Source organism: Dreissena polymorpha, chromosome 4 (genome assembly GCF_020536995.1).
Source record: "Dreissena polymorpha isolate Duluth1 chromosome 4, UMN_Dpol_1.0, whole genome shotgun sequence".
NCBI classification, from domain to species: Eukaryota; Metazoa; Mollusca; class Bivalvia; order Myida; family Dreissenidae; genus Dreissena; species Dreissena polymorpha.
This window is the reverse complement of record NC_068358.1, coordinates 14,279,048-14,295,918: the sequence shown is the minus strand read 5'-3', so window position 1 is coordinate 14,295,918 and position 16,871 is coordinate 14,279,048. Positions and strand designations below refer to the sequence as shown.

The 16,871-nt window shown below is 35.5% G+C and overlaps 1 protein-coding gene across 5 annotated transcripts in view; it reads right to left on the bottom strand.

Moving 5' to 3' along the window:
- Positions 1-16,871, bottom strand: part of LOC127877855 (uncharacterized) — a 45,849-nt gene that overhangs the window by 25,715 nt on the left and 3,263 nt on the right. Inside the window, exons 2-5 of one of the 5 annotated variants that reach the window (XR_008048634.1) lie at positions 15,810-16,011; positions 10,569-10,664; positions 5,832-5,939; positions 530-4,144 (exon numbers count right to left, since the gene is read on the bottom strand). Coding sequence is in view for 2 of the 5 variants with exons in the window: in XM_052424152.1 (XP_052280112.1) it covers positions 3,845-4,144; positions 5,832-5,939; positions 10,569-10,664; positions 15,810-16,011 (706 nt within the window). In the remaining 3 variants the exon portion in view is untranslated. Of the gene's footprint in view, positions 1-154; positions 4,145-5,831; positions 5,940-10,568; positions 10,665-15,809; positions 16,012-16,871 lie in introns of those variants that run through there. The other 4 variants (XR_008048635.1, XR_008048636.1, XM_052424152.1 and 1 more) reach the window with 4 other exon arrangements.

The window sequence follows — 16,871 nt, the reverse complement described above, 5'->3', positions numbered from 1 at the left end:
TAAAATGTCAGTTTACGATCGTTCTGAAAAAGGAGTAAAAATGTATTTGAAATAAAATGTATGTAAAATCCGGCAAAGAAATGAGAAATAATAAAAAAATGTAAACACAAGTGCATTCTTTAACATCATCCAAATAAGTAAACAAAAGTCAAAATTTTATATATTAATTTATTAAATCATACACGTCTTTACAAAACACTCAAACCAAAGAACCAATCAGAAAAATATATCAAGACAATCAAAATGCATATAAATTCCATTCAAGCTAGACTGACATGATTGCTTTCGTTTCTTGCCATGTGCATAACAAATGAAAGCATGTTATTGCATGTAATCACTCTCCAAAATACTGCATTGGATCAGCGGACTTGTTTATTACATGCGAGACGTTACAGACACAGAAGAATGCTTTAACAAACAAATCATGTTAATTAACATTACAATCACCCTTAGGCAAAAAACATCGACTTGAAATGGACAATGCAATGTGAATTTTAAGATTGAACTTCCAAAACGAGGGACCTTAAACCTATATCCGTAGATATGTTTCCTGCAGGTTCATCAAATTGACAAATAATTAAAAGGCATGCCATGTTTGACCAACATTTGATTCCAACAAAACAAATAAGTGATGTCATATACCTTTAAATTACTTCCGGTATACACTTACTTTGCCGTGGGCACTATTTCCAGTTTATAGAAGAATTTACATTTGCAGGTAAACTTAATATATTTCAAGCCAAATGATGTCTTTGTTTTACCAAATAAAGTGAAAAAAGCTGCAAAACAGTTTTGTGCAGCAGTTAGTCATTTAACAGGAGCTGTCCAAAGACTATTTCTCCGCTTTGATAGTACATTGTATAATGTATATTTTCTGTTAGTGACCTGATATTTGTCCAAAAAAACATATTTGAAGAGGAATAGCTGACGTATTTATTACATATAAATTTATAAATAGTGATCATACAAAAAATAAGATTTTCAAACTATTGCCAATTCATTAAGTTGCATTTAATAAAGTGTAAGAGCAGTGTATGCTTGGAAGCTAAAATCACACAATGATACAGTCCAATACCTTAATCCAAACTAGAGTTATTGATGATAATTTTATTTATCTCTTTTCATATTGACTTTGACCCAACCGGTACCAAATGAATCCCACTCGAGGTCTGCATGTCTAAGTCCTACAAACATAATTAAAGAACAAACCCTCAATCCAAACTAAAGTTATGAGACAGAAACACTTGTTTCAATTAAAGGTATCAGAACATTTACCATTCACACACAATAACATCACAATATCTCAATCATAATTTAAAACAAAACTGTCGATTTAACAATTGATTGTGACTGTTAAGTATCAGTCCTGAGTGTTACACTTCAACTGGTCATCAGGTATACTATATACAGTAAACTGAATGTAATAACAAGTAGAACATTATGATGTTGAGTAAGTGTATCATTAAGGTAATGGAAACTTTAATAATCCAATGATTCCCAAAAGTATAATTTATTAAAAATAAGTAACGAATGATAGACCATGAATATCATTCAAGTGCCATTCTTATGAGCTATGTAACATAAACTTAATATACAGGTTTAGCTTCTCATAAAACAAGCTTTATAATAACAATCACATAATTGACATCATTATATGATATAGTCAGTATTACATACAAACACATACATTAAACAAGATGTGTTTGTGAAACACTATGTCCCCATTTATTTGACCTTTGACCTTGAAGGATGACCTTGACCTTTCACCACTCAAAATATGCAGCTCCATGAGATACACATGCATGCCAAATATCAAGTTGCTATCATCAATATTGCAAAAGTGTACATTAAATAAGCGATTTTGACCCATATATTTGACCTTTGACCTTGAAGGATGACCTTGACCTTTCACCATTCAAAATATGCAGCTCCATGAGATACACAATCATGACAAATATTAAGTTGCTATGTTCAATATTGCAAAAATGAACATTAAAGGGATCTTTTCACGGTTTGGTAAATTGACAAAATTGAAAAAAGTTGTTTCAGATTCGCAAATGTTCGTTTTAGTTATGATATTTGTGAGGAAACAGTATTAATGAACATTTACCATAGTAAAAATATAGCCATTATATGTATCTTTTAACGATTCGAAAACCTAAAAAATATAAAGCGTTGCAACGCGAAACGATTGAATAATTTGGAAAGTTCTGTTGTTGTCTTTTAAATTTACGAAACTATGAAGATTGCTTATATAAGGTATAACAGACTTATTCGTGTATGCTCGGCGGAATAGCCGAGAGGGCTAATGCGTTTTTACATCAGACTAACTCCAGGACTCACTGGTTCGAGCCCTGGTACCGGCTACTTTTTTTTCTTTGTTTTAATTTTATTCTTGATTTTTTACTGGAGCTTTTAAGATCCAAGGTTTACATTTATCAATATAAAGCATTTAATGACAAACTTCAAAATATGCCAAAATCTGCGAAAAGGTCCCTTTAAATAAGCAATTTTGACCCATATATTTGACCTTTGACCTTGAAGGATGACCTTGACCTTTGACCACTCAAAATATGCAGCTCCATGAGATACACACGCATACCAAATATGAAGTTGCTATCTTCAATATTGCAAAAGTTATGGCAAATGTTTAAGTTTGACGCAAACAAACAAACACACAAAGCAACAGACAGGGCAAAAACAATAGTGGTGGGGGACATAAAAATGTCTAAAAATATTTTAAAACAAGAAACCGTCGGAGAGGGGTGATGCTCCCCAAAGGTTTTTTTTGTCACAATATTGCACTATATATTCAGATAAAAGGAAACGTTTAGTAGTTGGGGGGACAAGAATTGCACTATATGAACAGTTAATGGAAAATTTCAAAGGGTCATAACTCTGTGAAAAATCATCCGACCAGAACCGGCTGATAATATGCACATCTCCTCTTGGTAGTGAAGCTTCCCATAAAGTTTAATTGAATTGCGGTCATTCATTGCTGAGAAATAGCCCGGACAAAAATTGTGCATGGTCGGACGGACAAACGGACACACGCACGGACAGACGAGGCGGCGACTATATGATCCACCCCAAAAAAAAATTTGGGGGAGCATAAAAATAATCTTATACGTTGAAATCATAAAATGACATAAAATTAAATAAGAATAGATAACAAATTTGGAAATAATCACCCATGCATATGCTTCAAACATAGTCTTATCAAAAGTAAAATGAACATGCTTCCAACATTTACATGCAAAACATGTTTTTTTTTTCTGCAGAGCTGTTGCAAATTGCTATTGAACCATCACCTTGATCTTTAATGGACACACATTTTGTAATGTATGTGTCTGGTCTTGGGGAATAAATGTCCAATATATTCAATTTTGTCATCACACTAGAAGTTATGGAGCAGAAATTAAACATTGAACTGACATTCAAACCTTCAAAAACAAATAATAACAATTGCATCAACATAATTTAAATTCACTTTTTTTGTGTTGCTTTAAACATCAAGGATAAAAAATACATAAACCAACATTACAAACAATACAGAAAAGCTTACAAGTACAAAAGCTTGGTAAATAAATAAATGATGTTATATCAAAGGAAGCTACACTTAAGTGATGCTTTCCAGATAATTGATGAAGTTCAGTCTCAAAAAAGGTTTCCACAGTCATACAAGAACAAAAGTCCTTCCACATTTCAGGGAAGCTAAATATATTTAACTGAAGTTCATATACCTTCAAATACATAACATGATTCTGGACGAATCAATAAACTGGATTATGTTTATTGTTACAAACAATGCATTTACCAGTGATCAAATTAAGCTACTTGACAATTATTTTTTAGGTGGCTTTCCTACTTTTCTCTCAGTTGAAACAGTTCCCTTAGAAAGCATGCCACCACCTTCTTCAGCATTGTACAGTGGTGGCCAGACCAGAAACTGGACTGTGTCTCCCGATTCGGAGTGTGCAGTATGTCGATTAGCATCAAATTTGTCGCCTTTTTTTATATTGAAATCAATATGGAGGGGAGGTTCAGCTAATACCATTAGCCAACAAACATCAACACATCCTTCGAGGTATTTCAAGCAATCATCACTCAACTTCTGGTTTTTCTTCATTTTCATTATGAAACACTGCAAAGCACAAGTTTCAATATTACATGTTACGAAAATGACATTTTCCTCAACACAATTGTTTTTATACAATTATTAGTTTCAGCAAAATGTATGACTCTCCTGATCATAATTTAACAACACTAATGCAAAAGAACAAAACATGCAAACAAGCCTAAGCACATTTTAAAGTACACATTTGCATTATTAACTAGAGCTATCACTGACAATGATATATATGCCCACACTCCGTTGAAGGTCACAGGATGGTTTATGTCCTTCAAAAAACATCTTGTAGAGTCAAATTGTTTTGTTTGTTTAAAAAATCCATGAACACATGCTTTATTCTTAGATTTGAAAAACCTTATTTATTTAAAACTCTGGAATTTTCTGACATTCGACCTCTTAGTATGACTTTAACATTGAAGATTGTGCATACAACATCAACTAATACTGTTGAAATCCAATGGCTCAAAGAAGTTGTGAACGACAAGAAAAGTTGGAGCCATCAAAAATTAGAGCCAAACGATTTCTAATGTAATGTGTTTTGTCACAAAGACATATTTAGACTTGTTAACTTTGGTTTAAAATCACAATAATATGTTAAGAAGATTAACATTATTTAATTATTGGATTAACGACTTGCATACATTATGATCTGATTGTTTGTTAACAGTTTGTATGATTTATATTTATTACCATTCTGCCATTTTAATCCATACCATATGTGTTGATCATTACTTTCTTAGACTAAAGAAATTGTTATTCACTGATTAAAAATTAGTTAGTACATGTCAAGATAGGAAATTGTATATAAGAAATGAAATATAAACATTTAGGCAGAAAGAAACTTTGTAAAGTTATTTGCACATCTTGTTATTAAATATAGTGTTACAACTTAATTTAGTGTTTGAGCTAATTCCATTAAAGAAAATTTATTCCCAAGGACCAGGAATTTCCTTTGTGAAAGTTTACTTATATTCATAGTCTGCAGCAGATTCACATCTGGAAGAGTATTTATACTACCTAAATTTTGTACTACTTTCTGCTTATAAATTAATAAGAATAAAATATGTATTAATGTTTTTTAAATAAATATTAAATCAGTTTATTTTGCCCGATTTTATAGCCGAAATTCGGCTATGTTCCCAATCCCAAAAAGTATACTTTTTTCTCAAAATGTGGCAAAAAATTCCCAATGGCCAAAAAAAAATAATTTTTTTTTTTTTTTTTTTAGAAAGAAGTCTTATGTGTCTTTTATCTCAATTTTAATTTAATTACATCTAACAAAGTATTATATGATATTTTTCTTTTAATTTGAATGATTATAAAGAGTTAAATCAAATTTAGTATTTCCCTAATCAGTGGACTTTTCGTTTGGAAAAAAAGGCTAATGAATTTATTTTCCCATTTCATGAAAATGCCGATAAAATTCCCAATTCCAAAGCCATGGGCTATCTTCCCAAAAAGTGGAAAAAAAACCCTGTATAATTAAAATACATTTACACGTATATTAAACATATTAATGTATAAGTAATGGGTTTCATATGGTGGAGTCGCTTTCAGCAAAACAAACAAATAAAATAAATGAATATATAGCAATAAAACAGTGGGTGATACGAGCCAACCAGAAATTTGAGCCATGAGAGTTCAAGCCATCGGGTTTCGACTGTATTGTTTAACTTAATTCTCACATAAGGATGTCTACCTGTTTCACTAGTACTCCAACCGTTGGTGCAATCTTTCGACATGCATCTCTGATGACACGCTGGTCCTTTGACCCAAGCCGCACTACTGGTTTACTTCCTTGCATTTTCTGAATCATAACATACAGGATTAATGACCAATGTGATAGCCACATTTTACCAACAAACAGTTTTATGGAAACTTTGTATGAAAACGGTTTGAGAATTTAAAAGACTCAACATTTTATTTCCAGATAGTTGACTGTACCAAACACCTAAAAATACACTTTAAGTGATTTGTTTGTGTTTAGTTTATCTTCAAGTCTGCATGTATCCTTCTAACACAGAAAAGTTCAATGGAATACCTCAATCCAAACTCAAGATAACAAGTGGAAACTATTTTTTTACATTAATTTACAGCAACCTTGGTTTCGAACCACTAGCCCTAAATGCAAACCAAGCTAAGCATGTACAATACCTGCACACACAATTTCAGCACACTATCTCCATCATCACTTAAGTTGTGATCTTTACCCGACCAGCCCCAAATGTAATATCCTGCTACGTTGTCATAAAAGCTTGCTACATTAATTTAATCAAAATAAAAAAGGTTGCTGTTTCTACATTTTAGTAACAGTTACTTTGACCTGACAGCACTTGAAGCATTTCAAAGCCAGGTCTTAGTGTAAACTACATACACATACAATTTTCGATTCACGTTCAAATTGTTGAGCGGAACAGTTTTTCCATTATCAATTAAACAGACCTTAACCTTTTACGCAACAAGCCCCAAATACAAGTGAAATCTAGGTCTCCATGTAAGTTAAAGTTATTGACCAGAACCACCTGTTGAAGCTGCTCTCCCACATGTACTCAAGCCCCCCCCCCCCATTCCCAAATCTATTTATTAGGATTTTCAATCTATTTATTAGGATTTTCAATCTGTTGAAACAATTGTTAAACAAGAGCACCGCCTTGTGGGTGCAGACCGCTCATCTATTTTCTTTTTAAAGGTGAAGGGACTCTCATTTTCAATCACAAAGGAGGGAGGGGTGGAGTGAAGAGGGGTGTATAGTGTGGGGGGGTGGAATTAATTACATTATCTTCCAAAAATGCGAAAAAAAAACGGAAAAAAAAAATCCGGGGGGGGGGATGGGGGAGAGTGTGGGGGGGGATTCTTGGGTAGCAATGGTTGGACGTTATTTCAAACATAAAATAATTAAAAAAAAATATTTGTGTTTTTTAACCGTTTCAACAAAAAAAAATTGGGGGGGGGTGGTGGGTGGGGGGGGGGGTATAGTGTGAGGGTGTGGTGGTAATTTGTGAGATGATCTTAAAAAAAAAAAAAAAAATTAGGGGGATTCAGGTGGGGGGGGGGGAGGGGGGGGTATGTGGGTGGGGGGGATTATTGGGTGCGATGGTTGGACGGTATTTTAAACATAAAACAAGAGCACCGCCTGGCGGGTGCAGACCGCTCATCTATTTTCTTTTTCGAAGGTGAAGGGACTCTCATTTTCAATCACAAAGGACAAAGGAGGGAGGGGTGGATTGAAGAGGGGTGCATTGTGTGGGGGTGTGGACATTTATTACATTATCTTCCAAAAATGCGAAAAAAAGGAAAAAAAAAATTCGGGGGGGGGGGGGGGGGGGGTGGGGGGGTGGGGTTGGGGATTCTTGGGTGCGATGGTTGGATGGTATTTCAAACATAAAATAATAAAAATAAATATTTGTGTTTTTTAACCGTTTCAAAAAAAAAGTAGGGGGTAGAGGTGGGGGGTATAGTGTGAGGGTGTGGTGGTAATTTGTGAGATGATCTTAAAAAAAAAAAAAAAAAAATTGGGGGGGGGATTCGGGTGGGGGGGGTGGGGGGAGGGGGGTTGGGGGGGTATTCTTGGGTGCGATGGTTGGACGGTATTTCAAACATAAAATAATCAAAATAAATAGTTTTGTTTTTTAACCCTTTCAAAAAAATTGGGGAGGGGGTGGGGTGGGGGAGGGGATAGTGTGAGGGTGTGGTGGTCATTTGTGAGATGATCTTAAAAAAAAAAAAAATGGGGGGGGGATTCGGGGGGGGGGGGGGATTCGGGGGGGGGGGGGGGAGGGCGATGGTTTGGGTGGAGTCTATTGTGGTATGTCAGGTAAGAGTAGTTTTGTCAAAGTATCAATCAAATCTAATCATAAATAAAAAAGTTATGGCAATTTTAGCAAAATTTAATAATTTGACATTGAGAGTCAAGGTCATTCAAAGGTCAAGTTAAAATTCAACTTGCAAGGTACAGTAACCTCATGATAGCATGAAAGTATTTGAAGTTTGAAAGCAATAGCCTTGATACTTAAGAAGTAAAGTGGATGGAAACACAAAATTTAACCATATATTCAAAGTTACTAAGTCAAAAAAGGGCCATAATTCCGTAAAAATGACATCCAGAGTTATGCAACTTGTCCTTTTACTGTACCCTTATGATAGTTTGCGAGTGTTCCAAGTATGAAAGCAATATCTATGATACTTTAGCGGTAAAGTGGACCAAAACACAAAACTTAACCAAACTTTCAATTTTCTAAGTATAAAGGGCCCATAATTCGGTCCAAATGCCAGTCAGAGTTACATAACTTTGCCTGCACAGTCCCCTTACAATAGTTAATAAGTGTTGCAAGTATGAAAGCAATAGCTTTGATACTGTAGGAATAAAGTGGACCTAAACACAAAACATAACCAAATTTTCAATTTTCTAAGTATAAAAAGGGCACATAATTCTGTCAAAATGCCAGTCAGAGTTACATGACTTTGCCTGCACAGTCCCCTTATGATAGTTAGTAAGTGTTTCAAGTATGAAAGCAATAGCTTTGATACTTAAGGAATAAAATGGACCTAAACACAAAACTTAACCAAAATTTTCAATTTTCTAAGTATAAAAAGGGCACATAATTCTGTCAAAATGCACGCCAGAGTTATCTAACTTTGCCTGCCCAGTCCCCTCATGATATTTAGTAAGTGTACCAAGTTTGAATGCAATAGCGTTGATACTTTCTGAAAAAAGTGGACCTAAACGCAAAACTTAACCAAAATTTTCAATTTTCTAAGTATAAAAAGGGCACATAATTCAGTCAAAACGCACGCCAGAGTTATCTAACTTTGCCTGCCCAGTCCCCTAATGATAGTAAGTAAGTGTACCAAGTTTGAATGTAATAGCATTGATACTTTCTGAGAAAAGCGGACCTAAACGCAAAACTTACCCGGACGCCGACGCCAAGGTGATGACAATAGCTCATATTTTTTTTTCAAAAAATAGATGAGCTAATAACAAGAAATATTTGTGTTTTTTAACCGTTCCAAAAAAAATATTTGGGGGTGGGGTGGGGGGAGTATAGTGTGAGGGTGTGGTGTTCATTTTTGAGATGATCTTAAAGAAATAAAAAATTAGGGGGGAAGGGGGGGGAGGGGGGGGGGGGAGGGCACACGGGATGGTTTGGGTGGAGTCTATTGTGGTATGTCAGGTAAGAGTAGTTTTGTCAAAGTATCAATCAAATCTACTCATAAATAAAGAAGTTATGGCAATTTTAGCAAAATTTAATAATTTGACCTAGAGAGTCAAGGTCATTCAAAGGTCAAGGTAAAATTCAACTTGCCAGGTGCAGTAACCTCATGAAATCATGAAAGTATTTGAAGTTTGAAAGCAATAGCCTTGATACTTAAGAAGTAAAGTGGATGGAAACACAAAATTTAACCATATATTCAAAGTTACTAAGTCAAAAAAGGGCCATAATTCCGTAAAAATGACAACCAGAGTTATGCAACTTGTCCTTTTACTGTACCCTTATGATAGTTTGCGAGTGTTCCAAGTATGAAAGCAATATCTATGATACTTTAGGGGTAAAGTGGACCAAAACACAAAACTTAACCAAATAAAGGGCCCATAATTCCGTCCAAATTCCAGAGTTACATAACTTTGCCTGCACAGTCCCCTTATGATAGTTAATAAGTGTTGCAAGTATGAAAGCAATAGCTTTGATACTGTAGGAATAAAGTGGACCTAAACACAAAACTTAACCAAATTTTCAATTTTCTAAGTATAAAAAGGGCACATAATTCTGTCAAAATGCCAGTCAGAGTTACATAACTTTGCCTGCACAGTCCCCTTATGATAGTTAGTAAGTGTTGCAAGTATGAAAGCAATGGCTTTGATACTTAAGAAATAAAATGGACCTAAACACAAAACTTAACCAAAATTTTCAATTTTCCAAGTATAAAAAGGGCACATAATTCTGTCAAAATGCACGCCAGAGTTATCTAACTTTGCCTGCCTAGTCCCCTCATGATAATAAGTAAGTGAACCAAGTTTGAATGCAATAGCATTGATACTTTCTGAGAAAAGTGGACCTAAACGCAAAACATAACCAAAATTTTCAATTTTTTAAGTATAAAAAGGGCACATAATTCTGTCACAATGCAAGTCAGAGTAATCTAACTTTGTCTGCCCAGTCCCCTCATGATAGTAAGTAAGTGTACCAAGTTTGAATGCAATAGCATTGATACTTTCTGAGAAAAGTTGACCTAAACGCAAAACTTAACCCGACGCCGACGCCAACACCAACGCCGACGCCAAGGTGATGACAATAGCTCATATTTTTTTTTCAAAAAATAGATGAGCTTAAAATAAAGAAATATAAACCATCATTTTTGTATATAATTATATACTTAAAAAAGTAATTCAAAAGTGAAGCCACTAAAGCCGTAAGTTGGGTTCAAAAACAACACTTACACTTACGGCCTCTATGTCCTGTACAGGATGAGCAAATACATTCTGAAGAGAGTACATCCATGTTTCAGCCTCTTTCTTACACATACCCCAACATTCCTGAATATTAAAAATAAAACTAAATTAATTCATTTAATGATAATTAACATTAATATTGACCTGTGATTAATAACATCCAGCTACTACAGAAACCATGTCAAAACCAGACACCACTAGTTAACAACAAGAAGCCATCAAAGACAGTGTATCCTTGCCACAGTTCCATTATTCTTAAAACGGTACAGTAAGACTTCACATTCCAATCAGTTGCCCAAAGAAGCATTTATTAAAATTTTTAACAGAGTTATTTCTCTTTTCTATGTAATTAATAAAAGGACAATAACTCTTTCAAAATAAGTGAAATAGTTAAACGTTTATGATATGTACTGTAGCAGTTGGCAATAATTCTTCTTTAACAAGAGGGCCTAGAAGGCCCAAAGTCACTCACCTGAGATAAGAGAAATGACCTGTTCTTTGCAGCCCAAGATATCAATGGAACAAATGTTCTAACCAAGTTGCATGAAGAATGAACAACAAATGGCACCCTGGTGGCCATGTTTTTTAACAGACCTGAACCACTTTTGAACTCTTCCAAGATATGTCAAAATTTCATGAAGATTGGGCAAAAAATAAGTCTTCTATACTGTTCACATGTTTTCACTATATACATATTTAGTAAACTGCCCACCCCCTGGCAGCTATGTTTTTCCACTGATCATGACCATTTTCAAACTCGTCCGAGAGATCCACATAACTAATGTTTTGACAAAATTTCATGATGATAAGGCAATAAATGTGACTTCTAGAGTGTTCACAAGCTTTTTTACTATATAAATATAAGGAAAATGCCCCCCCCCCCCTGGCGGCCATGTTTTTTTACCGATCCCAACCATTTTCGTACTCAACCGTCATATCCAGAAAACACATGTTCTGACCAAATTGCATGAAGATTGGACCAAAAATGTTACTTCTAGAGTGTTCACATGTTTTCACAATATACATATAGAGAAAACTGCCCCGTCCCCTAGCAGCCATGTTTTTTTCCGATCTGGACCATTTTCGAACTCGTCCGAGATATTAATGAAACCAATGTTTTGACAAAGTTTCATGATGATTGGGCAAAACTAATAAGACTTCTAGAGTGTTCACAAGGTTTCTCTATAGCCATATAAGGAATACTGCCCCATCCCCTGGCGGCCATGTTTTTCAAGCGACCGGAACTATTTTTAAACTCAACAAACATATCATTTAGACAAACATTTTGACAAAGTTACATGAAGATTGTGCATCAAATGTGACTTCTACAGTGTTCACAAGGTTTTTCTTTTTTTTGACCTAGTGACCTTGTTTTTGACACAGCATGACCCAGTTTTCAACTCAGTCAAGGTATCAATGGGACAAATATTCTGACCAAATTTCATAAAGATCGGACTATAAATGTGGCCTCTGGAGTGGCCACAACTCAAAATGTTGAAGCTGCATGACTCACCAAGCACGACGGACAAAAGGCGATCACAAAAGCTCACCATGGGCACGTTGTGCTGAGGTGAGCTAAAAAGGCAAATAACTCCTCAAAATTTACATCATCACAAAGACTTGATAATACGTACTGTTGCTTTTGGAGATAATTATTATTAACAAGGGGACCTGAAAGGCCTAAAGTCGCTCACCTGAGAGGAAAGGAACTGACCTGTTCTGTGCAGCCAAAGATGTCATTAGAACAAAATGTTCTTACCAACTTTTATGACAAGTGAACACCCTGGCAGCCATACTTTTCAACAGACCAGAACCATTTTCATACACATCCAATATATCATTTAAACAAATATTCTGACAAAGTTTCATGAAGATTCATGAAGCCATGTAAGGAAGAATGCCCCGCCCCCTGGTGGCCATGTTTTTCAAGCAAATGGAACCATTTTTCGAACTTGTCCAAGATATCATTGGGAAAAATCTTCTGACAAAGTTTCATGATGATCGGACAATAAGTATGGATTCTAGAGTGTTAACAAAGTTTTACAATAGCTATATAAGGAAAAATGCCACGACCCCTCGGCGGCCATGTTTTTCCTACAACCGGAACCATTTTCAAACTCATCCAAGATATCATTGGTACAAATCTTGTGATCAAGTTTCATTATGATTGGACAATAAATGTGGCCTCAAGAGTGTTAATAAGTTTTTTTTTAAATCAATATATAGCCATATTAGGAAAATTGCTCCGACCCCTGGTGGCAATGTTTTTAAAGAAACCAAAACCATTTTCAAACTCATCCAAGATATCATTGGCAAATCTTCTGACCAAGTTTTATGAAGATCGGAAAATAAATGTGGCCTTTAAAGTGTTAACAAGGTTTTTCTATAGCCATATATGAAAACTGCTCCACCCCCTGGCGGCCATGTTTTTCAACCAACTTGCATCATTTTTTAACTCGTCCAAGATATTATTAGGATGATTCTTCTGACCAATTAAATTTCATGAAAGCGGACAATAAATGTGGTCTCTAGAGTGTTAACAAGATTTAACTATAGCCATAGCCATATAAGGAAAAATGCCCCGCCCCCTGGTGGCCATGTTTTTAAAGCAACCAAAACCATATTCGAACTCATCCAAGATATGATTGGGGCAATTCTTCTGACCAAGTTTCATGAAGATCGGAAAATAAATGTGGCCTGTAGAGTGTTAACAAGGTTGAACTATAGCCATATAAAGAACAAGGGACAAAATTGTCACAAAACCAGGTTTTCATTGTGAAAAAAAATCTGATAAAGGGAGAAAACTCAAACTGAACTTTTGAAATGACCAAAAAAAATTAACCCCCTTTGTAAGTTTTTTTTTTTTTTTAAATCTATTTTTAGTCGTGGCGACCTTGACATTGGAGATATTGACGCGATTCTTTCGTGGGACACACCGTCCCATGATGGTGAACAAATGTGCCAAATGATTTTAAAATCTCACAATGAATGACATAGTTATGGCCAGGACAAGCTCATTTATGGCCATTTTTGATCTTTGAACTCAAAGTTTGACCTTGACCTTGGAGATATCGACGTAATTATTTCGCGCGACACACCGTCCAATGATGGTGAACAAATGTGCCAAATGATTTTAAAATCTGACGATGAACGACATAGTTATGGCTCGGACAAGCTCATTTATGGCCATTTTTGACCTTTGAACTCAAAGTGTGACCTTGACCTTGGAGATATCGACGTAATTATTTCGCGCGACACACCGTCCAATGATGGTGAACAAATGTGCCAAATGATTTTAAAATCTGACAATGAACGACATAGTTATGGCCCGGACAAGCTCATTCCGCCAGCCCGCCAGCCAGCCAGCCAGCCAGCCCGCCCGCATTCGCCAATCTAATAACCAGTTTTTTCCTTCGGAAAACCTGGTTAAAAATGCCCCGCCCCCTGGCGGCCATGTTTTTCAACCAACAGGCATCATTTTTGAACTGGTCCAAAATATTATTGGGATGAATCTTCTGACCAATTAAATTTTATGAAAGCCGACAATAAATGTGGTCTCTAGAGTGTTAACAAGATTTTACTATAGCCATATAAAGCCATATAAGGAAAAATGCCCTGCCCCCTGGTGGCCATTATTTTTAAGAAACCAAAACCATATTCAAACTTGTCCAAGATATGATTGGGACAATTCTTCTGACCAAGTTTCATGAAGATCGGAAAATAAATGTGGCCTCTAGAGTGTTAACAAGGTTTTACTATAGCCATATAAGGCAAAATGCCCCGCCCCCTGGTGGCCATGTTTTTCAACCAACGGGCATCATTTTTGAACTCGTCCAAAATATTATTGGGATGAATCTTCTGACCAATTATATAGCCATATAAGGAAAAATGCCCCGCCCCCTGGTGGCCATGTTTTTAAAGCAACCAAAACCATATTCGAACTCATTCAAGATATGATCGGGGAAAATCTTCTGACCAAGTTTAATGAAGATCGGAAAATAAATGTGAAGGTTTTACTATAGCCATATAAGGAAAAATGCCCCGCCCACTGGCGGCCATGTTTTTCAACCAACCGGCATCATTTTTTAACTCGTCCAAGATATTATTGGGATAAATCTGCTGACCAAGTTTAATGAAGATCGTAAAATAACTGTGGCCTCTAGAGTGTTAACAAGAGTTTATTTTAGCCATATTTAGCCATTTAAGGAAAAATGCCCCGCCCCTTGGCAGCCATGTTTTTCAAGCAAAGGTTACCATTTTTGAACTCATCAAAGATATCAGTGGGACAAATCTCCTGAGCAAGTTTCATGTGGCCTCTAGAGTGTTAACAAGGTTTTACTATAGCCATATAAGGAAAAATGCTCCGCCCGCTGGCGGCCATGTTTTTCAACCAAAGGGCATCATTTTTGAACTCGTCCAAGATATTATTGGGATGAATCTTCTGACCAAGTTTCATAAAGATCAGACAATAAATGTGGCCTCAAGAGTGTTAACAAGATTTTACTATAGCCATTTATAGCCATATAAGGAAAAATGCCCCGCCCCTTGGCAGGCATGTTTTTCAAGCAAACATTACAATTTTCGAACTCATCCAAGATATCACTGAAACCAATCTTCTGACCAAATTTTATGAAGATTGGACAATAAATGTGGCCTCTAGAGAGTGAACAAGGCAAATGTTGACGACGCACAACGGACAACGCACGACGGACACCGCATGACGGACGATGGACAAAAAGCGATCACAAAAGCTCACCATGAGCACGTTGTGCTCAGGTGAGCTAAAAATCGTAAGCAATTGTAGGAGTAACACAGAAGATTTTTTTGTTACTTTAAACAAAGGGGAGTAACTCTTAAAAAAATAAAGCAATCTAAAACCTAGACAATAATCCTGTAAAACTTGGAGCTAATTATTCTGTAAAATGCTGATGAACTTTCCATGCAAATGTATCAAGAAGCTTGTATATGTATGCGTCAGCAAAGAGCAATAATTCTTTCAAAATTAATGAATTTACATAGCCTGGAACAAATGCCGTGTTAGAAGTACTTAAAAAATAACTATTCTGTAAAAGTCTAAAAAATTGCATGTCAAATCCATGAGGAGTTGCCCACATAAGCTTTTATATGTAGTTTTAAACAAAGGGCAATAACTTTTGAATAATAGCTTAAGCACAAATAGCAGGGCCTTATTGTGCTGTAGGAATTGGAGATATTTGTTCTGAATGATACCTTCAAGCTTTCCAAAAGAAATCGTATGGCCTCATTTGGTTTCTGTTTCTGTTTGTTGGTAAGGTCTTCAAACGCATCTGTCCATGCATCATCATACAAAGCTCCAAACTTGTCAGACAACTTCATGGCTCTGTTAGGATCACTAAGATCAGCGATATCTGGGTTTTGATCAGTAAGCATGTGACCCGCTAATTTGCTAAATCTGCAAGAATAGAATGTAATGTTGGGCTGTTGAGATTCAGCCTTTTTTTATACAACATAAGTCAAGTATTTTCCTAAATTTCTAATTAAAAACTATTTCTGAACACACCTACTCCTTGATTTTGAACAATGTGTGCCCCAATGCACAACATGCACAATTAAAAAGGAAGTTTCTATTAATGTTTCCATTTTTACATTCTCATCATAACAGCTAAATTTATCATTAAAATATAATAAGCTGAAACCATTTTTTACTTTAAGTAGCAGTGATATTGACCTAGCTTACAATGTCATAAACCGGAATCCATTTAAAAAATTTTTACAACTGACACTGAACATAAACTCATGAAAGTCCTATGCAATCCAAGCCCAGTCTGATACTAAGATTTTTGCAAGACATATATATATATATATTTATATGTAGTTTCAATACAATAGCTAAGTTTTATCTAGAGATATTGAGCAGGACTTAATTTTCAATATGTACTGAAATGACCTTCACCTTGACCCCATACAAATTTGCAATCACACTCTATGCATTTATTCAATGTATCCATGTATGAAGTTTCAATACACAAACTTAACCCTTTCCCACTCAGAGGCAAAGTGAAAATGGCTATGTGCAAACAGCATAAAAGCAGAACAGCCTGTGAGTAACTGCTCGCTGCTCATCAGTAACTAAGGATTGAAAATGAATCCTTTGAAACTTCAATTCAGTAAGAAAGGTATTTTATTGAATTTAACTTTTGAAGGGACTACAAATGCGTCAAAATACATACCTAAGTGGTAAAGGGTTAATTCAGTGTTAAGAAAGACAACATAATTCTTTTTTCAGTTTAAACATTTTTCTCGCGTTTCTTT